Here is a 24,369-nt window from a genome sequence, read left to right as displayed (position 1 = left end):
CTGGGGCGGGGGGGGGCTTTCAAAGCACGATGCCCTCAAGGTACACAAAAACACAATTATCTGAAATGCAAGTTAAAATTCACAATGTTAGCCAACGGGCTCCGCCGCTTGCCTGTTTCCTTTCATTCTTCCTCTTTCCAAGGGAGGGGACTTTTTTCTCCGGGCTCGTTTGTTTGCTCGCTTCGATTCTGTCCCACCTTCCTCCCAAAGCAGTTTACTTCATTCTCCTCTCCTCCATTTTATTCTCACAACAACCCTGCGAGGCAGGCTAGGTCGAGACTGCTTGACTGGCCCAAGGCCACCTTCCATGGCAAAGTGGGGAGTCAAACCTGGGCCTCCCAGATCCTCGCCCGACACTCTCACCACAATGCCACGCTGGGTCTCTGGCCTGTTGGCAATCTTGACACCCAAGCATATTTTTGGATGGGTTTTGCTTCACTGTGTGGTCAGCACCATCTCCCGGGTCGGGGCCAGTTTCTCTGTTTCGTTTTCCCAAAGGCTGAGTTGGGCTCGGGGCGTCAGGAAGCAAAACCCGAGCCCCTCTGCAGCAGCATTCAGCCGGTCTCCAAGCAGGGGCTCCTGGCAAAGGAAGCACGGGCGGGGCGGGGGGGGGGGGGTGTCCCTGACAAAGGACTTTTTCCATGAGGGCTTGACTGGGGTGTGTGTATTTCTTTCTGCTGCAACTGTGCAAGTAGAAAGATTTCTAGAATTGGGGTAGTGTCTTATCTTTCACACTCTTCACAATTCGGGAACTCTCCCCTCCCAGCATCTTTATGTAGTCCAGAAAGAGCTTTTCTTCCCAGGCAGGTTCTACTCGTACAGCAGAACGAAGTGGTGGAGGGGACTGGGTGACTTCTGAATGCAGAAGGGGTGATATTTTTGTAAATGCACCCCCCACACACACACCCACAAAACCCTTCTACTTCCTGCAGGCAGAAAACTAGTGCATGGTTGCTTTAGCCCCGTCTGTCCCTGTTGTGCTGCCTTTCTGCTTGCAGGGACCTCAGACTGGGATGGCATTACTTGCAGTGGCAGTCATTTAAAACTTCAGCATTCCTTTTTTTTTAAAAAAAAAATTTTTATTGGATTAGAACATTAATATTTTTACATTACATTCAATTTTCCCCTAATTTTTCGTTTCTAACCCCCTCCCTTTCCCCCCCTTTTATTGACTTCCAACAGCTTTCCCACCCTCTGTCCCTTTTCCCTTACTTCTATTAACTTCCTCTGTCTAAAACAAATATATATTCTTCATTATATTAAGCAGTACATCTTTAACTCTTTTACTTGTTATACATCCAAACTATACTTCTTTAGATAAACAATTTATCCCATTTTCCAGTTTTGAATATTTCTATATATCATAAACCATAAAAATTTCCCACATTTAAATCAAGCAATTTGATTTGTTCTCTATATATTACCCATTTTTTCTTTTTATGGTATTTCTATATAACTCATCACATAATCAGTCGATTTAACTCTTCTATACATTCAGTTTGGTGCATATAAACCTTATCAAAAAAAGAAAATATTATTAATTACTCAATCCTCATGTTTAAACCATTAATTATTCTCTATTAATATTCTATCAATTAACCTTTGCATATCTATGTATATCTCAATCAATTAATCTAACTGCTTATAAATTCACATTTCTCTTCCTCCCCCGGTAAAGTCACCCCTCTCTTTTATACTTTTATTGTACTTCAGTAGTTCTCAAACTGCCACAGTTTTCCTCCCACCTCCCACTTCTTCTCCAGATATTGTTTCAGCTTCTCCCAATCTGTGTTAAACTGCCCTGAGTCCAGATCTCTCAGTTTTCTTGTCATCTTGTCCATTTCAGCCATATACAGCAATTTGTAGATCCAATCTTCAATAGTTGGCACTTCTTGTACTTTCCATTTCTGCGCATACAAAAGTCTAGCTGCTGCAGTCATATAGAATATCAACGTCCTATGATGGGCTGGAATTCCCTCCAATCCCAAGTTTAGCAGCAGGAGTTCTGGGTTCTTATTTATTTGAAACTGTAAAATTTCACTCATTTCTCTTATTATTTCCCCCCAGAACTGCCTAGCTACCTCACACGACCACCACATATGATAGAGGGAACCCTCATGCTTCCTACATTTCCAACATTTATTAGAAGTGTTCAAGTTCCCTAGCGCAATCTTCTTCGGTGTCATGTACCAACGATAGATCATTTTGTAAATGTTCTCTTTAATATTAATACATATCGTTGTCTTCATTGTAGTTTTCCACAAGTATTCCCATGCCTCCATTGTTATTTCTTTATTGAAATTTATAGCCCATTTCACCATCTGTGTTTTAACTATCTCATCCTCTGTATACCATTTCAACAGTACTTGGTATACCTTGGATATTCTTTTCCTGTCTTCTTTAAGAAGGGTCTGCTCTAGTTCCGAGTTCTCTATTCGTATTCCCCCTTTTGCAGAGTCCGAGTTATATAAGTCTCTAATCTGTCTATACTGGAACCAATCATAATTAGGTGATAGTTCCTCTTGCGTCTTTATTCTAAGTTTAGATACTTCGATTTTAGTTATATCTTTGTATGTTAAACATTGTTGTTCATTATCAACAGCTCTCGGATCTATCACCTCATATGGAACTACCCACAAGGGGGTTCCTTCTTGTAAGTAAATTCTGTACTTCTTCCAGATTGTATATAAACTTCTCCTTACAAAGTGATGCAGGAACATCGAGTTGACCTTTACTTTGTCATGCCATAGGTATGCGTGCCATCCAAAAATTTTTTTATATCCCTCTAGGGCTAATAATTTCTTATTCTTTAATGTCATCCACTCTTTTAACCAAACTAGGCAGATTGCATCATGATAAAGTCTCAGGTTGGGCAGTTGCATTCCGCCTCTTTCCTTTACATCTTGTAGAACTTTTACTTTCACTCGAGGCTTCTTGCCTGCCCAAACAAAATCTGATATTTTCCTCTGCCATTTTTCAAATTGTTTAGAGTCTCTGATGATTGGTATTGTCTGTAGCAAAAACATTACTCTTGGTAACACATTCATCTTAACTGCTGCAATCCTGCCCAACCATGACAAGTTCAATCTGTTCCATTTGATCAAGTCTCTCTCTATCTGAGTCCATAATTTTTCATAATTATTCTTGAACAAATCTATATTTTTTGCAGTCAGCTCAACTCCCAAGTATTTCACCTTACTAGTTACTTCACAATCCGTTATTTCCATTAACAATTGTTGTTTCTGCTTAGTCATGTTTTTGCATAATATCTTTGACTTCTTTTTGTTAATGAAGAAACCTGCCAAATCACCAAACTCCTTGATCTTATCTATCACTTTTGGCATGTTCTCCAATGGATCTTCTACAATTAACATTATGTCATCTGCAAATGCTCTAACCTTATATGAATAGTCCTTTATTTTTATTCCTCGTATCTCCTCATCTTGTCGTATTTGTATCATCAGGATCTCCAATACTAAAATGAACAACAATGGAGATAACGGGCAACCTTGTCTTGTTCCTTTACTAATCGTCAATTTCTTGGTCAGTTCATCATTCACTACAATTGCTGCAGTCTGGTCTCTATAAATTTCTTTAATTGCTCTGATGAATCTTTCTCCCAGTTGTAGCTTTTCCATAGTGGCAAACAAAAAATCCCAGTTTAAATTGTCAAACGCTTTTTCAGCGTCTACAAAGAAGAAACCAACCTCTTTATCACAACGCTTGTCATAGTATTCAATAGCATTGATCACTGTCCTTAAGTTGTCTCTTATTTGTCTGTCTGGCAAAAAGCCTGCTTGTTCTTCCTCTATGACTTCCGAGAGCCACCCCTTCAGTCTCTCCGCCAATATCTTCGCAAAAATTTTATAATCATTGTTAAGTAATGATATAGGCCTGTAATTTTTCACATTAATCAGATCTTGGCCCTCTTTTGGGATCAATGATATATTCGCTTCACTCCAAGTGTCTGGAATCCTTTGATCCCTAAAAACTCCGTTCATCACCTCTTTTAGGAATGGTGCCAGTTCATTGGCCATTGTCTTATAAAATTTTGCCGTAAGTCCATCTGGCCCTGGCGCCTTTCCTAGATTTGCGGATTGTATTGCCTTACTTATTTCCTCATCAGTTACTTCACTGTTCAACTTATTTCTCCAAGCTTCCGAGATCTCTGGAAGTTTGGTTTTCTCCAAATATAATGCTATTGATTCTTTGTTTACTTCTTTTTTATTATACAGCTTAGCATAGAATTTATAAAAGGCTCTACTAATGGTAGTCTGCTCCAGATACGTTTTGTTTTCTTCACAGATTTTATTTATTATTTTCTTTTCCCTTTTCTTCTTCAATTGCCATGCCAAATATTTCCCAGGTTTATTAGCACCCTCAAACGCTTTTTGATTCAGTCTTTTAAGGTTCCACTCCAATTCTTTATTACTCATTGCTGTTAGCTGTTCTTGAAGAATTTTGATTTCCTGATGTATTTTCTTTTTCCCTGGTCTCTTTTTTAACTGTACTTCTTTGGCCTTTATTTTCTCCTCAATCTCTTGTCTTTTCTCCTCTTTCTTTTTCCTTGCTCTACCATTTAAGTCCATTAGTATGCCCCTTACAACCGCCTTATACGCGTCCCAAACTTTACTGGTTGGTACTTCTTTATTCACGTTGTATTGTATAAAAAACTTTGTCTCTCTTCTCAATATTTCCATATTCTCACTTTCCTGTAACAAGTCCTCATTTATTCTCCAGGCTTTCCTTTTTCTCCTTTTTCCAAATTTCCACATAATTGGGTTGTGATCTGAGCCTACCATCGGCATTATTTCTGCCTCCTTAGTCCATAACGCTAAGTCCTTTGAGGCCCAGATCATATCAATTCTTGATAATGTAAGATGCCTTGCAGAATAAAAAGTAAACTGTCTGGTTTTAGGATATTCTCTCCTCCATACGTCTTCGAGAGTCTCTTGTTGAATCAACTCAAAAAAAAGCTTTGGCAATAGTCCTCTTTTCTTTTGTGCTGTTGTAGTCTTTTTGTCTAGTTCCAAATCTGTCACTCCATTGAAATCTCCAGCAAGAATTATCTGGTCATATACAAGATCGTCTAAGTGCTTCCTTAAATCCTCAAAGAAGCTTTCCTTTGCACCGTTAGGTGCATAAAGTCCGACTACCAACACTCTCTTTAAATTCCAATTACATTCCACTGCTACAAATCTAGCTTCCACATCTCTCATAACAAATTTTGGTTGCAGCTCCTCTTTTATATACAACACCACTCCTCTTTTTTTCTTGTTGGAGGCCGCTACAAATTCTTTGCCCAATTTTCCAGATTTTAAATATTTTACATCCTGTTTTCTAATATGGGTCTCCTGCAAACAAACAATATCACATTTTTGTTTTAGTAGCCAATGAAAAATATTTTTCCTCTTATTCGGTGAGTTTAGTCCATTTACATTCCAAGATAATACTTTACACTCCATATTCATGGTTTTGTTGGTAAGTCTTTTTCATTGTCCTTAATAAATCTCTCCATCTCCCGCTCAGATCTGATGCGTTTTTTTGCCCCTCCAAACTCAAAGGACACTCCTTCCGGTAGCTCCCATCTGTACCTGATGTTCATGTCCTTCAAAGTCTGAATTAACACTCTATATTTTTTCCTGTCCAGTAACACTGATCTGGGCAATTCCTTCATTATGATAATCGTCTTGCCATCAATCTCCAATGGATCTTGAAATTGTTTTGTCACAATCCTCTCTTTCATGTTTCTAGTTGTAAACTGCACGATCACATCCCTTGGTAGTTTCCTCTGGGTTGCAATTCTCGAGTTCACACGGTACGCCACATCTAGGATAGCCACAATTTCCTCCTCCTCCTTCCCCAGGTATTCAGCCAACACCTCAGTCATCTGTTCTTGCGCTGACTTCCCTTCCACTTCTGGCAGACCACGAAAACGAAGCTGCTTCTCCATGTGTTTAGTTTCTGCAACTGACATCCTCCCCTTCACCAGTCTCATCTCTGTTTGTTGCGTGTCTATTAAATTCTCCATCGCGTCTTCTACTGTTTTGACTCTCTGCTTCGTTCCTTGTAATTCACTGCTAATCGTTTCCACGCCTTTTTTCACTTCTGACAGCTCCGACTTTACTGTCTGTGTAACTTCTTTGACCTCTTTAATAAGCTCCAATTTCGTGTCCTTAAGTTCTTTCATCATGTCTATAAGTTTTTTGTCCAAATTTTCTATTGCCGATTGCCACTCTTTTTTCGACATCGTGGGGCTTGCTTTAGCTCGCTCCCACGAATCTGCTCTCTTCCTTAGCTCCGTGGCGTATAATTAAACGTTTTCCTTTTTTTCAAATGTCCCAATCTTTGCCAAAATTAATTTTTTTGTATCCAAAATGTCGGGCGTCTTTTCTCTATGGTTTCTCTATGTTATTATAATCCAAGATGGCCTACTTCCTCTTCCGCTGAAGCCGCGACCCTTCCCCTTTCAAAAATGGCGATTCCCCACTTCCTGTCCGTCGGCAAGGGCCGCTTCCCTCCAGCCACTCTATTGTTGTTACGCACTTCCTGTCTCCCGTCTTCCCACAGCAGGTCTCGCGATGGTGTCTTTTTCCCACAGCTCCAAAACCACAGGTATTCAAAACAATAGTCCGATTTTTGTAATAACTTCTTTAAACTTAGTCTCTTTTAAAATACAACTCCTGCCGAGTCTTCACCTCCTTTTCACTAGTCTGTTGCAGTTTAAAAATCTACTTTCTTTCCTCTCTGTTTTTGTCAATCTGTCCCGTTTCAAAAGATAGCGATCTTTACCTTCTCTTCAACTTTCTCGGGTTGTAATCGCTGTTTCGATCTTAAATTCTCCTCTCGACTTCCCTCCCCGATCGAAGCTTGGGTATGTAGGTCTTATGCCAGCCGAATTGGCCCCAAAACTGCCGCAGAGATTATAGCCGACCCGTCGCAAGGTGGGACCTCAAGGATCGGGGGGGAGACTCCTTGTGTAGAGCCCCCCCTCGTCCGAGATCTAGCTCACCCTAGGGTCTTGAGCGTTCTTTGCCTGCTCCCCGCCTGAGAGCAGTCGGCCGCGGGTTATTTTCACCCCTCCGGCCGGTTAAAACGGCAGTCCGGTCAGCTCCACAAATGGAGCTGCGTTAGACCTCCATGGATCCCAAACCGGAAGTCAAAACTTCAGCATTCCTTTCTTTCTCATGGCTGGGACTCCCAATCCTTGTCTCGGGGCCCCTGGGGGGCTCTTGGCCTACCTGGATGGGTGGGATGCCCTGGAGCAGAGTCCAAGGCAAGAGACACTTGAGAACCTGTGATTGGCTCAGAGAGCTCGAATTCTGGCTTCAGTGAAGTGTCCCCCCCCCCAAACTTCAATGCCAAGCCCTTATCAGGTGACAAGCCAGCCCTGGGATGTCCCTGGCAGGCCTCCAGCAGGCAGGGGGTGGTGGAGGGAGTGGCAAAAAAGGAACGCTCAGCAGGGCCAGCATCAACAAATCTGCCTCACCAGCAGGGACAGTCAAGGGGCTTAGCTGCTAGCACTGCCGAGCGGCCTTTCCAAAAATACCGGAGGGAGGCCCAGGTACTTGCCCTTCAGCTACTTTTCTCTGAAAGTCCCATCATCGCTGGAAGGCAGGAGGCCCATGGGCAGTTGCCCCAGTGTGCCACGAGGAGGCTGGGAGGGCCAGCTGGTCACATCCCAGGTGCACGGTCTGTCCAGTGTTTTAACCCTGTTTTCACTGGACAGTCTGGGAAGGTTTCAAAACTGGCCACCAGCTTCAGGCTGACGGTGGGACTTGCAGTGCCAAGAATGAAGGGCATCGGAATAGCCTGGCCCAAGTTATGTCAAATACTCTGCTTGGAGTGTGACCGGCTCCAGCGTTTTGCTCAGTCACCAACATACATTCGCGAACACACAACATGCAGAGCGGCCGCGGTGCGTATGTGGTCCTGATACACTTTTGGTTCTGCCAGATTCATGCTGTAAAGCAAAGCAGTAAGACTCAGCAGCACTTGGACAAGACAAAGATCCAATTTATTCCTTTTTCAGAAAAATGGCAATAGGGAAATGTTGGGAGGGGCATCGCTACGGAGAGGCCTCGCCCCCCCCCCCCCCGAGCAGATTTATATAGCGAAATCATTCCCCAAACGCCTCCCCAGCCCTGAACCATGGAAGAGGAGCCTGGCCGGAGTGTGGGAGTGATTTCCTCTAGAGGAAGCGGCTTTGGCTTCATGCTGCAGGCTACGGAAGGGTTCCTTCCCAGGACCAAGTGCAGTATTATGGGATGGGGGGGGGTGCTGAGTTCACGGTGAGCACTGAACCTTCTGGTGGCTTCTCTGCCTCTCCACACCTGCACGGATCGTGTCCGCTCCCTCCCTGACAGGGACTTCCTGGGATTCCTCTCCAGGTTGCTTCTTTTTCTACTGGTTCTGCTCCTGTGCCATTAACAGCAGCGAAATTGAACATCTTCCTCCATGCCAAGTTTCACCTGCATTACATCTGCCTGCCAAACTGCTGTTAAAGTCCCAGGAGAGAAGCCAGTCCAAAGGAGGCCCAGCCAGCTCCCCTTCCTCACCAACTGACCTCTACCAGGGACACTGAATGCTACCTAATAGTATAATGCCCAGAACCAGAGCAGGCTCTCTCCAAATCCCAGACACGGTAGGAATAAAATGGCCGGCATGTTCTACTCAGGAGTCCAAGCAGGTTCTTCCCAGAGGTTCTCTGGGCCCAGAAACAGGGCAGGAGAAGTTACCCCCGCACCCCCACCCCCACCACACACCAAAAGAAGTGGGGAGGGACAGAAAGCATCTCACTGCAAATCTCTGCCCGGCCCCCTGGAGTGATGAGCGCCTCCGAGCAGTGACCAGGGGATGGAGGCCCCCCTCTCTTGGGAAGGGCCACAGGAACAGACCTTATGAGGGCCATTAAGGCACGCTTGAAAGAACCGTGTCCCACCTGATCATGGCAGAAATGGAAAGCAAACTGGTGGGCCCATTGGGGGCAGGAGCTAGTGGTCCTTGGGGGGCACTGCTGAGAGGGCACTCTGGCCCCTTTCTGGCTCACTGCCTAGCTAAGCCCCTGCAGGGCCATTTCAGTGTGGGCACCATATTGGTGGGAGGGGCCTCATTGAAGGGTGTGGAGGATCAGGAAATTGCCCCCCTCACTCAGGTTCTCTGAGCTGAGCTGATCCAGGAGGAGGGGGCTTTGCCAAGGAAGGAGCAGCAACGGATGCGGGTCGGGAGAGAAGCAGGTGCAGATCTCAACAGGAAGGGAGTGGCACGATTACCTGGAAGGGAAGAAGGTGGCACGAGAATGCGCGTGGCCAGGACATGCCCCTATGGAGCATGTGATGCAGCCAGACCCCCCACACTTAAGGCAAGGATTTGCAATCCCCGCTTGCAGCCATGATACAGAGATCTTTCACGGTCTTCCTGTCCACATCCCTGTCGTGCTTCTGCCGCACCGGAGCCGCAAGGAGACCCTCCCCCCCCCCATCTTTGGGCCTTCTGGTCCAAGGTCCCTGGCAGCCACAGGCAGGACTCACATCGGCCTCCGGCGTAAGTTGGCCTCACCCATCTGCCGGCTCTTGAGGATGAGGACGGTGCCCACGATGATGCCCACGATGCCCCCAGCCAGGCCCAGGCCACACACCACGTTCTCCCCGGTCTCTGGGAGGGGCTCAGCCATGTTGGCATCTGAGAGAGGAAGGCAGGTGGCTCAGCAGAAGCAAAGGGAAGGGCCAGTTCCCGCGCCTCCTCTGCGACTTCTTTCCCTGGGATTCAGGGGCATCTCGAAGCATTCTGCTCCCCAGAAACTCTGTCTGTGTGCAGCTATTCAAGAGCAGCCCCCACCCCACCCCCCCAGTCCTTACTCCACTCCTTGGTGAGGGGCTGGGCCAGGCCCCAGTGCTCCACCCGGCAGTAGTAGATGTCCTCGGCCTCCGGGACGAAGGGCAGGTAGGAGAACTTGCGGAAGGCGTTGTCCGTCCTGGGGTAGAAGTCCGTCTCCTCCATGCCGGCCTCCACCTCCTGCCCGTTCTTCAGCCAGGTGAGCTTCACCACTGGGGGCGAGAACTCGTCCGCCAGGCAGACCGGCATGTTGGGCTCCCCCAGCTCCACCGGCCTCTCTGGGTACAGCGTCACCTTTGGGGGGACTACATGGCGGGGGGACAGGGAAGAGTTTGCGTTGCAGGTCTGGATTGCAGACCAAGGGCCCCTTCACAGCTCCCCAAGGGCCCCAGAAGGGAATTTCACTCACTCAGCTGAACATGTGGGCCAGTTTCAGTGTCTGAGCCATTAATTGGCCCTGCCTGTTGAAAGGCAGTGTGGTGTAGTGGTTACTGTTAGTAGGATCTAGGAAGCCCCGGTCTGAAAGCAGGAAAGCTTGCTGGCTGGTTCTCTCCCAGCCTCACCTACCTCACAAGGTTGTTGTGAGGATGCAGTGGAGCAGAGGAGAACGATGTGAGCCGCTTTGGGGCGCCGCTGGGGCAGAGGCAGGGCGTCAAGCAAGCCAATAAAGTGTTGGACCCCTCGAGGGGGGGGTCCACTGGGGGCAAGGTCTGCAGCCCCGGGCTCTCATTCCCCAGCCAGATTCTTGACTTTCCTTCCTCTGAAACCCCCTGCAAGAAGCTCTCTTGTGGGGCAAGCAGGAGAGGCCATTTCTAAGCCAGGCAGACTGAGAGAGGAGGGGAGAAGACGTGCCGGGCCCTGTAAGTGGAGCCCGCAGACCCGGGCAGCTGGCCTTCTTCATGGGCGACCCCCCCCCCAGTCATACAGAGCAGAGAACCCGAACCTGAACCCTCAGCACTGGACATCGCTGCTGTATTAGGGGGGTTAATTGCGGGTTCCTTTTGCTGTCCTGGGTTTGGCATTTCTTGGAACGGCAAGAGAAAAGTCTGAAGAAGAATTCCAGTTGCAAAAGAGGAAATATTTTCTAACTTGAAGTGACTCTGAGATCCCAACTTGCCCCCCCAGGAACAACCGTTAACCCCCCTCCCCCTGGAAAATCAATCAAGGGCTGCCACTTGCCCTTCTCCCTGCCCATGAATTCTGCCCTCCAACTCCATGCCCGTGCCAATCTTCCCCATGCCTTGAGGAGCTCTTACCTGCCACAAGGTGGTCACCCAGGAGGGGCACCAGCAAGCACAGGTACCCGGCCAAGCCCCCCCATCCCTGCTGCCATCCCAGAGGAGAGACGTGCCTAGCGCAGAGTGCCAGGGGGGCAATAGAGGCAGCGGGGCAGAGCTCGGTCCTGACCCCAGAGGGGTGCGAAGGGTGGCAGGGCCAAGGCAGCCAATGAGAAAAGGCCTCGATGACGACCTGACTGTTGCCGGGTAGAAGAGCCCTAGAAGGCAGCCCAAGCAGCAGATAGGCCGAGGGAACTCCCGGCCTCTGGAACCTAGAAGTTGCTACCCCTCCCTTATTTCATTCATTCATTCTCTTCAGTTAAGATCTTGAAGCAATAAAAAGCCAAAGGGAGACAAGCAAAGGAGATCCGGATCCTTGAGGCTTCCTTTGCCTGGCTTGCCCCTGTGTGAGCATCCTGGGCGGGGGCTGCAACCCCTCCGGGCTTCGCACAAGGGCTGATCCTGAGAGCCATTCCCCCCACCCCGCACCGTGCATTTGCAGTGGCTCTTCTGGACCCCCAAAGAGGCCCAAGCCAGCCCCTCCTGGGCTCTTCCTCTGGGCCTTTGAAACAGCCCCCTGCCCCCCAGCCTTCCAACGGCTTCTTGTTTCTTGTGCTGCTCACTACCCCTCCCCCCCAGCTGGGGGGTTGCCAATGGCTGCATCTCCCCCCGCCCCCATGGGGCTACTCGTACCAAAGAAGTCCCCCTGAAAACACACGAAGCTGCCTCATGTTCCCTCCGACCAGGGGCAGCTCTGGCCAGCTGGGGTCTGCAGGGTCTTCCCCACCCACCTGGCAATGCCAAGGATGGATTCTGAGGCCTTCCGCTTGCCTGGCAGGGGATCCTCCACCGCCCCTCCAGACATTTAGGTCTGAGGATGGCAGCTGGGTCTGTCCTCCAGGCTCATATTCTGTCACCTGCCCTGAACCTGCAGGGAGGGCCTGTGGGAATCTGCACTGCAGCTGAGTGCTGAGCATCCAAATCTCCGTTCCCAAGGAGAATGGTCCATCTGCTCCCCCCTGGCCTTGTGGATAAGAGACTTGTAGGGCAGGAAAGTGGCAGGACCTGTCCCTTTGCAGAAGGGGGGGGGGGGGCCTTGGGGGGCCTCAGGGCTGAAGGCCAAGAGATACCAAGGGAAGCAGGGGCCTGCCTGAGAAAGGGGGGGTGTTTGCCCCCTCCCCAAAAGAGGTCCCACGGCCTGCTGAACCTCCCAGTCCTAAGCAGATCAGACCTACCCAGCTGCCCCACTCCCACAAAGCAGGGGCTTGGGGGGACCCCACTGCAGAGGTGGCCTGCCAGGGATAAAGAATGGGGGTAGGTCAGGAAAGTGGCGCCCTTCAATGTTCCCCCTTTGGGCCCACACACACCGGCACACACACACACAGCCCCCGCCCCCCCCCCCCTTTGTCCTCTGCCTTCTCTTAGGGCTCTCAGAAAAAAACCATTTTCCCCAAGAGAAGCCGCTGTTGGTGCTTCTGCCTGGAGACCGATGACGTTGCTTCAGAGGGAATTCTCATTGGTGCTCCTCTGGACTTGGGCCCCACCCACTCCCCAGGGCTGAAGAGGGAAAAGTTTCCCCCCGCAGCAGGGAACAGACCGAGCCTTCCCTTGGGCCAGAAGTGGGTTTTCTGTGGGGCGGCCATGGGGCCTGGCCTGACCCTGCCAGCAACTCTCCTCCTTGTGGTGCATCTTTGTCTCACCCTGGTCCATGGCACAGAAGGCAGACTCCCGCCCCCTGGTAAGCAGAGCTGCTGGGGGAAGGGACGGAGGATTAAGTGAGGGGCCTGGAGGCACACGCCCGTCATTATTTTATTCATAGGCTTCCTTTATACCCCGCCTTTCTCCCCAGGGGGGGACCCAAAAGGGTGTACTTCATTCTCCTCTCCTCCATTTCATCCTCACAACAACCCTGCGAGGAAGGTTAGGCCAAAGCGGCTTCCTTGCTTCCTTCCACCAGGGATGGACCTCGGAGTGGCTGGTTCTTTGCCCCACTTGCTGCTCTGCCACCTGCCCAAACCCTGCGGGGAAGAGCAGGAAAGGCAGCCCACTTGGTGTCTGGCTGCTGGGAAGGGCAGAAGCCGGGGAGCCTCCCCCCTGCCCCGTATGTTGCACCCCACACACACAGAGTTCCCATTTAGCCCCCCACCCCACCCCCAATATGTGCATCCTTGTCGATATGAAAACGGGGCTGGAGGAGCTCTTCCTCTCCAGGTAGTGGGGAGTTGAATGCAAGGGGAGGGGCCCGTCCAGGCTGCCTCCACCCTTTCCAGGGGCCCTGTGTGGCTAGAGAAGGGGGGCGCCCTCAGCCCCATGGGCCCCTCTCAAGCTTTGAAGCACTTGCTCAGCCTGGGGGCTCCTGTGCCCCGTCACCATCTGCTTCTGGGTGCCACTGGCACAGACTCAGCCTGAAGGACCTCGGACCCTCCTTCCTGGCCCGTCCCTGGAAGCGCCCCCGTTTCTTTCTCTACAGTCCCCCCTTTTCGCTGAGACTCGGGGTGAGTCACAACTTTTTAAAATAATGGAAGAGAAAGAGGATCAGCCATAACCTACAAACAATGCAAACCTGGATCACCAGAGTTAGAAAACAACACCATTAAGAACACACTAATCCAACAAACACAGCCATCAACCACACCCCTTGCCTCTCCATAACACTACAGAGTGAGTCCTCCTGAACAATTCCGATTTTGCTACAGCCTGAACAATTCCATTTTGCACATTCAATGGAGCGCTAAGAATGTGGGGTCCTTCCTGGCCTCTTCAGGCAGGCCTTTCCACAGGGTGGTGGGGCCCAAAACCGAGAAGGCACGGATATGGGCACCTGCTGACCCTACCCATTTGTGGGGTGGCTCCTTCGGAAGGCCCTGCTCAGAGGAGAGAAGATGCTGTCCAGACAAGGCATATTGGTAGCCCTGCAGATATGTGGGTGGATCCCAGGTAGTGAAGGGCTTTGGAAGTGCTTTGGTTTGACCTGGGAACTAATCGGTAACCCACAGAGTGACTGCAGAATAATAGGCCCACTACCGAACTCCCAGCAGTAAATAAGCCGTGGTGTTCTCGACTAACCGGAGTCCCCAAATTGTTTTCAAGGGCAGACCCAGACTCCTCCCAGCTCCCCAGCTGCATTGTGGGGATAATAACAACACTAACTGGTTCGCTGCTCTGGGGGCTAAGCAAGGTCAGCCTTGGTTAGTAATTGGATGGGAGACCTCCAGGGAAGACCAGGGCTGCAGAGGCAGGCAATGGCAAGCTATGAAAATCCTGCCAAGGGTCACCGTAAGTCAGCTAAGACGTGAGGGCACTCTCCACTACCATGTCAAATAAACTCGGTTTCGGCAATCTCCCACTGTAATTTTCCTTTGAAGTTTCTCTGTGTGAGAACTGCCACTCTTCGGTCAGCGATGGAATGTCCTGCCAGACGGAAAAGTTCTTCCACTGGTTTTTGAATGTTGTGGTTTTTGATACCAGGTTTATGTCCATTCATTCTTTTGTGAAGGGACTGGCCTGTTTGTCCAACATAGAGAGCTGAAGGGCAATGCTGATTTCTGATGGCATACAGAACTCTTGAAGATGAACAAGTAAAAGAGTTTGAGGAGGTATCGCTGGTGCTGTTGGGTCCAGCAGTTGTGTTGTTGAGGTGTTTGTGGGGGCAGAGCTGGCATCTTGGTTTATTGCAGGCCCTGGTCTCAGAGTTTGTGTCCATGTTGGGATGTGTGTTGTTGTGAGTTGTTTAAGGTGTGGGGAGGCTGTTGGTGGGCAAGAAAAGGTTTTCCTCCCGGTGCCTGTGAGAGAGCAGCAGCATTATTGAGCAAGACCCGCCACTTATGTTGGACTCCAAAGGAAAATTACGATGTGAGATTCCTGAAACGGAGTTTATTTGCAAATTCGGAACAATGGAACTCCCAGGGTTGTATTGGGAGATAGGATTTCCTCCTGAACCGGGCTTTTTTCTGGGAAAAGAGGTGGTGGGACTCAGTGGGTTGCCAGCACAGGGGGGAACTCCTGGAGGGAGGTGGCACCCCTGGTACCACATGCACACATGCAAAGTGCGTGCACGCTCCCAGGACGGCACAATGATGTCACTTTGGGTCAGCTGGAACAAGGAGTGGGGTTAAAGTTTAAATCGCCCTTGGCGAAAATGGTCCCATGGCTGGTGGCCCTGCCCCCTGATCTCCAGACAGAGGGGAGTTTACTCCGGGGGGCGGGGCCACTGGCAACGTGACCATTTTGAAGAGGTGCTGGAACTCCATTCCACCACATTCCAGTGGGGGAGAAAGGCCCTGTTCCTGAAACTCCTGACATCTGCAATGCCCTCCCACCCTCTGTCTGGCTTATAAGGACTCCTTCCTCGTTCCACTCCATGTAGCGAAAGAAAGGAGCGTTGACGTTTGAAAGCTCACCCTCTGGAAATGTAGTTGGTCTTTCAGGTGCTCCTGGACTCAGGGCTGGTGCGTCCACTGAGGCGGTGCCGGCAGCCACCCTGAGTGCTGAACTCTGACGGAGGCGCTGTGCCAGCCCCCCCGCCCCCCCAACAACCAGCATTCCCTGTGCGCTCACGCAGGAATTCTCCTCTCTTGGCACAGGGTATTTCTTCTGGAGCGCAGAAGGGCAGCCCTGCCTTCCCGCTCAGCTGGTGCCTGAGGAGAGGAGGAAGACGATAGAAGGCAGGGCCTGCCTGCCTGTCCAGCTCTCCCACCAGACGCACGAGGGCAGTGAACTGCCCAGAGCGGAGCTTCGAGTTCAGTCCCATCAGTGGGGACATTTCTCTCTCAGCCCTTTTTCCCCTCCTCCTCCTCTCTCTCTCAATTTAAGCCTTGGGCGAAGCTTCCACATTGGAGCAAGGAAGAGACACTCTAGCTGGCTGGCAGGCAGTGAGCTCCCGTCTGACCTTTTCTCCTCCTTGCTCCCTCCTTTCTTTCCTGCTTCCCCCCCCACCATGTACTAAGAGGAATGACAAGGGGATTTCCCATTGGAAATAGCAGGAGAGGCTTGAAGGCCCATTGGAGATAATGGGAGCCAGGTACGCCAATTTACTTGTCTGGGCTCCATTGACATGAATCACAACACAAAAAAAGTTGGAAAAAAATGCGGAATGGATTTTTTTCCATAAAGGTCTCTGGGACCAGATGGAACGCTCTGGGAGTGGAATGGCAGCCCCCAGAGTGCAATGACAGCCCCTAGCTATAGAGTTTGTGCTCCAGGACCAGAAGGACAGGTTTCAGAGTGGAATGACAGTCCTTGGAATAGGCTGAGTGCTCTAGGCCTGGAAGGACAGCCCCCAGAGTGCAGTGCAATGACAGCCCCTGGGAACAGAAGAAGCGTTCTTAAACTGGAATGACAGGCACCAGACTGGAATGACCCTAGGAGGAGCAGAAGTGTTCTGGGACTGGAATGACAACTCCCAATGACAGCCCCTCAGAGCAGAATCTGTGCTCTGGGAAGGAATGACAGGTTGCACAGTGGAATTACAGCCCATGGTAGTAGAGATGCAGTGGAATTACAGGCACCACAATAGAATGACAGCCCCAGAGTGGAATGACAGCCCCTAGGAACAGAACCTGTGCTCAGGGACTGGAATGACAGGTCAAAGAGTGGAATGACTGTTCCTGGGAATAGGGTCAGGGCTCTGGGACTGGAATGACACCCCCTGTCATTCCACACCCACTGCCATTCCAGTCCCAAACCGCTGATTCTTCTCCCAGGGACTGTTATTCCACTCTGAGTGCTGTGTTGATAGATCAAGATGGGTAGCCGTGTTTGTTTGTAGCAGTAGAAACAAGCAAGAGTCCAGTAGCACCTATAAGACTAATGAAATTTGTGGTAGCGTATGAGCTTTCAGTAGCCACAGCTCACTTCTTCAAATATGTATCTCACCTCAGGCGCCAGAAACCCCAGCACCAACCCTGCCTCGACTCCAGTCTTGCTCCCCTGCTGGAGGCCAACACCACTGCCCACGTGGAACTATGACCCTTTCGATTCCCTTCTGCAAGGTGTGAAGAGCCTAGAAAATTGTGTGAGGCTCCCAGCAAAGGGAGGATCCCTGGGCTGCCAGCCTGCGTGCAGAGCCCGCCCCTCTCGGGCTACCCCGGTTAGTTCTGGGGGGGGGGGGTCCAAGGACATGCTGTAGGGTTGCCAGCCTCCAGGTGATGGCTGGAGATCTCCTGGAATTGCAACTGATCTCCAGGCCATAGAAATCAGTTCACCTGGAGAAGATGGCTGGCCAGGAGGTGGACCATACGGCATGATACACGGCTAAGTTCTCTCCCCTCCCCAAACTCTGCCCTCCCCAGGCGCCACCTTCAAAATCTCCAGGAATTTCCCAGACTGGAGCTGGCAACCCTAGCATGCCGCCCTCCCCAGATTGGAGGCAGCGGGTGGGCGGAAGGAGAAGGGGGCCAGAGGCAGGGGAGGGTCTTCTTCACGGCTCTTCTCCCCCTTCCCTTCCTCTCTCCCCACAGCTGCCAGTTTCCTGGCCCTCCAGCTCATTTTTGCAGGAATGTTCTGCAGAAAGGGGGGGGGGGGGGAGAAAGCGGGAGGGTGGGGCAGAGGTGAGGCTGCCCATTTGGGAGTGGGATTGCTTGGTTAGTTTAAGGGGTGATGGGAGGGGATGCAGGTCCTGGCCTTGTTGATATCTAAGTGTCAAAAGCCAGTGTGCAGAGGCTTTAGATCAGAACGATCAGTATGACAGGTAGACACATCAGGTGATGTGGAGTCAGATGGTTAACATAAGGGTCAGGAGACCATGAAGTGAATGACTCAGCTAAACTCATGCATGTATCTGATTGGGTGTCTACATGTATATATAGCTACCATGTACAGTATGGTTGGGGCTTCTTGCAAGTCCAGGTGTAGGCGAAGCACTTTGTCTCTCTGGACTGTAAACTTGTATATATATTGCTCTTTATCCACCTATAAATAAATTGTATTATACACCTTTACTAAACAAACAAGGTGTGGACTCTTTGTGGATCCTCCTTAAGCTGGTGCAGTCACGCTGAATACACACTATCCAACAGGCCTAGCTCCCCTGCAGGGGAGATGGACAAAGAGGCAAGGCAGGGCGAGTCATACTAAGGGAGAGGCAGCTGGAATGGCAAGGGGCGGAGAAGCCCTGGTCTGGGTTGAAGCCAGGACTGTACTGGTGGTTCAGGGAAGGCGCTGGTGGGGGGTGGGGGCATCATTGCACTTTCCAGCATGCGGAGGCCCCTCCTCGCAAGGACTCCCGTGCTTGGATCAGACCGGGGGGGGCTGCAACCCCCCCTTGCGCTTTGTATGCGAGTGCGGAGGGGGCGGATGGTGGGAGGGGGGGGCTTCTTGCTTCCTTTTCGCTGCGCCCCCCCGGGAGTTGTGCAGTCCGGGCGGGGCAGGGGCGGCGGCGGCTCCTCTCCCGCCTGGCCCCGGGGCGCCCCCTCGGCTTCTCACCTCCCCGGCCCGCTTTCTTGCGGGGGGTCCTGGAGCTGACCGGCCTTGGTGCGCCTTCTCCCTCCTTTCCCCCCACAGCCGCCCAGTTCCTGGCCCAGTTCAAGTCGGAGTGCCGCTTCACCAACGGGACAGTGGGCGAGGTGCACTTCCTGGAGAGGTACTTCTACGACCGCCAGGAGACCCTCCGCTTCGACAGCCGCCGCGGCACCTACGAGGCCCTCACCACGCTGAGCCGGCCCGAGGCCGACGACTGGAACAGCCAGAAGCAGACCCTGGACAGAGTGCGGGGCGCCGTGGAGTTCTACTGCCGCTACAACTACCAGGCGTGGGAGAGGATCCTCACCACCAAGGGTGAGCGGGGGGGACATGGGGGGGGTCTTCCCTCCCCACCTGACCCCTCTTTGGGGACTCCTGGACGGAGCGGCTTTGGGGTGGAGGGATGATGGGCCAAAGGAGGAAAGTAGGGAACCCCCCTCGGATAACCCGCAATGGGTCAGGAGGGGGGGGGGGTCTGTGCTCATAACTCCCCGGAAGTGGGGGAGTTTCTGGTGGGGAGGGGAAGGCTGCAGGCTGCAGTGCCCCAGTTCCGTACATCGGATCTCCCTCCCCTCCAAGTGCAGAAAGGCCGAAGAACGGGATCTTTCCTGACTTCTGCAGGCAGCTTTTCCAGGGGCGGCCCCTCGCCTGCGGAACGCCCCGCCCCTTGAGGCTCCCCAGGGTCTACTTTGCTTTCTTTCAGGTGCCCAGCTCAAAACCTTTCTCTTCATCTAGACTTTCAATTAAGGAGTTGAACTTCTAAAAGTTCACCGCCCAGAACCCCTGAGGATGGGCGGTTTATAAATCGAAGTAATAAATAAATAAAACCATTCTATAGCCTGCGTTTAGTCTGAAGTTATTAAAGTCATTTCAAGCTGGTCAAACAGTTTTTAAAAATATGCAGCTAGGGTTTTGCAAGTCTGGGTTTTGATGGATAACTTTAATGTTTTTATCAGGCTATTTTATACAAATCCCATAAATCAATAAAGAGCCAGACACTCCCAGGGCTCCCCCCCATCTCTTAGAGGTGCGAACAGAGGTATACTTGTTAAAAAGGGGTCCAGAGAGGAACTAATAGATTACTGGCCAGGTAGCCCAACGGTTGTCCCAGGCCAATTCACATAAACTGTAAAGAAAGAGAATTATTAGGAACTAGCAACAAAGCCCATTGTGGAGAATAATACAAGGGGGTCTAGAAAGGGGAGGGTGGATAGGCAGGCATTCCCTCCTCCTCCGTCACTGATATTGGCCGGTGAAGGAGGGAGTGGGCATTGCCACCTGCTCCACATGTGATCTCAGCCACGTGAAGATCTGCTCCACTCCTGATCCCAGCTGGGTGAAGGGGAAACGGGCATTGGTTCCTGCTCCACGCCTGATCACGATCATGGGTGGGGGGCTTTGCTACCTGCTCCACACCTGCTACAGACCAGGTAAAGGGGGAGTGGCATTGCCACCTGCTCCTAATCACAGATGGGTGAAGGGGAAACGGGCATTGCCTCCTGCTCCACACCTGATTGCAGATGGGTGAAGGGGGTGGGTATGGCTGCCTGCTCAGGGCCTTATTCCAGTAGGATGAAGGGAGTGAGTATTGCCACCTGCTCCGCTCTTTATCCTGGCTGGGTGAAGGGAAGAAAGGCATTACCTCCTGGTCTGTGCCTGATCCCAGCCAGGTGAAGGTGCAAGGTAGACACTGCCACCTGCTCCACTCCTAATCCCAACTGGGTTATGACAGGGGGACGGGCATTGCCACCTGCTCCGCTCCGGATCCCAGCTACTGGAAGTGGGAGTGGGCATTGCTATCTGCTCTGCTCCTAATAGCAGCTGTGTTAAGTCAGGCGGTGGGCATTGCCACCTACTCCCCTCCTAATACCAGATGGGTGAAGGAATCTAGGTATTGCCACTTGCTCTGCTCCTGATTCTGGCAGGTTGAAGGGGGACAGACATTGCTGCCTGCTTGGCGCCTGATCTCATCTGGGTGAAGTGGGGCAGGCATTGCCTTCTACTGTTCCTGATCTCAGCTGGGTGAAGGGTAGTGGACATTGCCACCTACTCCACTCCTAATAACTGCAGCATTATGGTGGGGGGGGCATTCCCATCTGGTCCTCTCCTAATATCAGCTAGGTTAAGGCGGGGGTGGGAATTGCCAGGGGTGGGCATTGCCACCTGCTCTGCTTCTAATATGAGTTGGGGAAGGCATTGCCACCTTCTCCATTCCTGATCCAGCTGGCTGAAGAGGGGTGGCCATTGCTACCTGCTCTGCTCCTTATACCAACTGAGTTAAGGTGGTGGATGGGCATTGCCACCTGCTCCGCTCCTAATACCACTTGGGTGAAGGCAGAGGGCGGGCATTGCCACCTTCTCCGCTCCTGATCCCAGATGGCTGAAGGGGAAACAGGCATTGCCACCTGCCCCGCTCCTAATACCAGCTGGATTGTGAGGGACGGCCAATACCACTTTCTCCACTAATAATACCAGCATTGGACAGGCATTGCCACCTACTCTGCTCCTAATACCAGCTTGGTTAAGGCATTGGATGGGCATTACCACGTACTCCACTCCAAATACCAGCTGGGTTAAGATGGGGGTGGGCATTGCCACCTGCTCCGCTTCTAATATTAGCTGGGTTAAGGCAGGGGGTGGGAATTGTGATTCATAACAAAATGTCAGACTGTGGCTTATTAAAAGTTGCAATCCAGACTATCTCTTGCAATTAGACATGAGTCCATTGGTTCTAAAAGATTTTACTGAATATAAACAACCAGTATAGTCCACTGGCCAAGATTCAATATCCTGGCTGGTACACGTATATTGTTACGAATGAAGGTAAAGGTTAAGATACAGAATAGCATAGCCCAGCAAATCCCATCCTCCCCCCACAGTTCCCAAAACACGCGGCATGAAGCTGAGAGAATGAAACTTTCCCAAGGCTGGAAAGGCTGTAGTCAAAACATTCCTCTTCTTTGAGATAAGTGTTGCTGTACTGCTTGGCACCTGCTAAAGAAGAGCTTAAAACACTGACAGTATTAAAATGGAGTCTCTCTGGTTAGAACATAAAAGGAACATATCCCAGACCTGACACAAAGAACTCCGTTCCCACCACGGCGCCCAGCCCCTGCCACCCTTCCCCAGCCATCCCGCCCGATGCCCGCTCAGCGAACTTCGCGTGGGAGAGGTACGTTCCGAAGGAACCCTCCTGAAAGAGGATTAGAGCTAGAGGAAGTTATGGACCTTGACCCAACCGCTCTAATCGGCGAAGACGCGCCCTAGAGTCCTAATTCAGGAAACGAGATGGATCTGTCGTAAGCGGACCCAAACGGCAGATCAACACTCAGTCAGTTCCCATAGTGGATAGACCTCAAGGGTCCATACTATTCATGCCTGTTACATTAGTTAATCCTGAACGAAAGACTCATATTCGGGTGCAAGCGCTTATCGACTCTGGGTGCTCCAAAGACATAATTGCACCAGCTTTAGTGAATGGACTAGTACTCCCAGTAAGACAACTTGAAAACCCGGTCATTTTTGAACAAATGGATGGCACCAATATGAATCCAGTTACTACCTAAACAGTACCGGTCATTACAGGCATGGGCCAACACTGGGAGACAAGATCCTCTGTAATTAGCTCTACAGCAAAGTACCCGTTAATTTTGGGAAGCAGATGGTTGTGGGATCACAACCCGGACATTACTTGGGCAGCTGGAAGTATCACTTTCAAAACGGATATTTGCAAGTCTCATCGTTGGGACCAGAACTGGGGTAATAATCCTACCCTCACAGAGGTTGCACTCCTGACCCAGGAGGAAATCAATCAAATACCCAAACCGTACAGAGCCTATTTACAAGCTTTTACTGAAGAAGAGGCCAACACCTTACCTCCCCGTAGAAGAACTGATTGTGCAGTGGAACTTATCCCAGGAGCCACCTTACCCAAAGGTAGACTTTATCCCATGAGCCCAAATGAGAGAGAGGAGCTCCGCAAATTCATTGACACTAATCTCCAAAGGGGATTTATCCGACCAGCAAACAGCCCCCATGCTGCACCGGTGCTGTTTGTTAAAAACAAAGATGGGGGATTGAGACTGCGCACGGACTTCAGAGGACTTAATGCAGTCTCCTCCACAAACACCTATCCCATTCCTCTCATCAGGGATCTCCTCAACGTCGTGGCCCAAGGTAAGATCTTCACAAAATTGGACTTAAAAGATGCTTATTTCCACGTTCGTATAAGAGAGGGGGATGAATGGAAAACCGCGTTCAATACGCAATTGGGACAATATGAATATTTAGTTATGCCTTTTGGCTTGTCCGGGGCCCCTTCGGTTTTCATGTCCATGATCAATGAAGTACTGCATAAATTCTTGTACAAGGGGGTAGTTTTTTACCTAGATGATGTATTAATTTACTCTGATTCTGAAAAGGAACATGTTCGCCTAGTGCAGCAAGTATTAACTACTCTCATGTGTAATAATCTACCCATCAAACTGTCTAAATGTGAATTCCACAAAACTGAACTTACTTATTTGGGATATTCTATCTCGAAAGATGGGCTAAAAATGGATCCGGGCAAAGTCAAGGCTGTTCAAGACTGGCAAACCCCCACAACTCGTAAAGAATTGCAATCCTTCCTGGGGTTTGCCAATTTCTATAGAGAATTTATACAAAACTTTGCCCAAGTTACTCTTCCCCTTACTGAACTTCTAAAAACTAAAGATAAAGGGGAACAAGCTAAAAAACCAAAAGCTAAACTGAATTGGACGCCACAATGCCAATTACCTTTTAATCAATTAAAACAGCAATTTGTATCCGAACCAGTGTTGCAGCACCCCGATGAAAATCGCCCATTCATAGTGCAGGTGGACACCAGCGATACGGCCATTGGAGGCGTCCTTCTCCAGCGGGGAACAGACAATATCCTCAAACCCTGTGCATACCTTTCTCGTAAATTTACTGAAGCAGAAAGAAACTGGAATGTGTGGGAGAAGGAGGCATTTGCCGTAAAAGCGGCGCTCTCCACTTGGAGACATTGGCTAGAAGGGTCGCGTCATCCGTTTGAAGTCTGGACAGACCATAAAAATTTAGAAGCGTTACGCAGCCCTCAGAGGCTCAATGCCAAACAGTTAAGATAGGTGGAATATTTTTCAAAATTCAACTTCACCCTCCAATTCCTGCCAGGCAAAACCAATTTCCTAGCGGATGCCCTTTCGCACATGCCCCAACATAAAAGCAAACGGGAGGAGACAATAGACACAGTGTTTTCGCCTACCCAGCTAGGGTGTGTGGTTACCACGCACAGTCGCACAGCACAACCTCCTCAGACAGACAATGGGTGGAGACAAAACTGAAAAGCAAAGTCGAGAAGGAGGGGGACAATATATCCAAAGACAAATTAATTCAATCCGAACAGGGGGAATGGCTTTGGGGTAATCAATTCTATGTCCCGAAAGCTTTAAGAAAAGAAGTACTACAACGCAGTCATGATGCCCCAACAGCTGGCCATTATGGATATTTGAAAACTCTTCATCTGGTTCAGAGGCAATTTTGGTGGCCGGGCATGCGCAAAGACATTTCACAATATGTAGCTTCATGCCCCATTTGCCTCAGCGCCAAAACGCGGAAGGGAAAACCCCCTGGGATTTTACAACCCCTTGAAACTCCAAGTAGGCCGTGGGAAATTATTTCTATGGATTTCATCGCAGATCTTCCCCCCTCCAAAAATCACACCTGCATTTTAGTAGTCGTGGATCTGTTTTCTAAGCAAGCCCACTTCATTCCTTGCACCACAATGCCTTCGGCAAAA

The 24,369-nt window shown here is 50.3% G+C and overlaps 2 protein-coding genes across 2 annotated transcripts in view; one reads left to right on the top strand and one right to left on the bottom strand.

The window, feature by feature from the left end:
• The window catches only part of LOC129328497 (H-2 class II histocompatibility antigen, E-S beta chain-like), a 79,911-nt gene that overhangs the window by 32,233 nt on the left and 23,309 nt on the right, over window positions 1-24,369 (top strand). The gene's annotated exons all lie outside the window — the stretch shown is intronic.
• Window positions 8,842-10,542, bottom strand: LOC129326932 (HLA class II histocompatibility antigen, DR alpha chain-like). Its single transcript, XM_054975266.1, has 2 exons — window positions 9,858-10,542; window positions 8,842-9,681 (listed from the first exon to the last, which is right to left on the bottom strand). The coding sequence occupies exons 1-2, from the start codon at window positions 10,081-10,083 to the stop codon at window positions 9,527-9,529; spliced, it is 381 nt and encodes a 126-aa protein (XP_054831241.1). The 5' UTR covers window positions 10,084-10,542; the 3' UTR covers window positions 8,842-9,526.

The sequence above is a fragment of the Eublepharis macularius genome, chromosome 4 (genome assembly GCF_028583425.1).
Source record: "Eublepharis macularius isolate TG4126 chromosome 4, MPM_Emac_v1.0, whole genome shotgun sequence".
In the NCBI taxonomy this organism is placed as follows: Eukaryota; Metazoa; Chordata; class Lepidosauria; order Squamata; family Eublepharidae; genus Eublepharis; species Eublepharis macularius.
The sequence above is the reverse complement of the archived record's forward strand: the minus strand, read 5'-3'. Positions and strand labels throughout refer to the sequence as shown.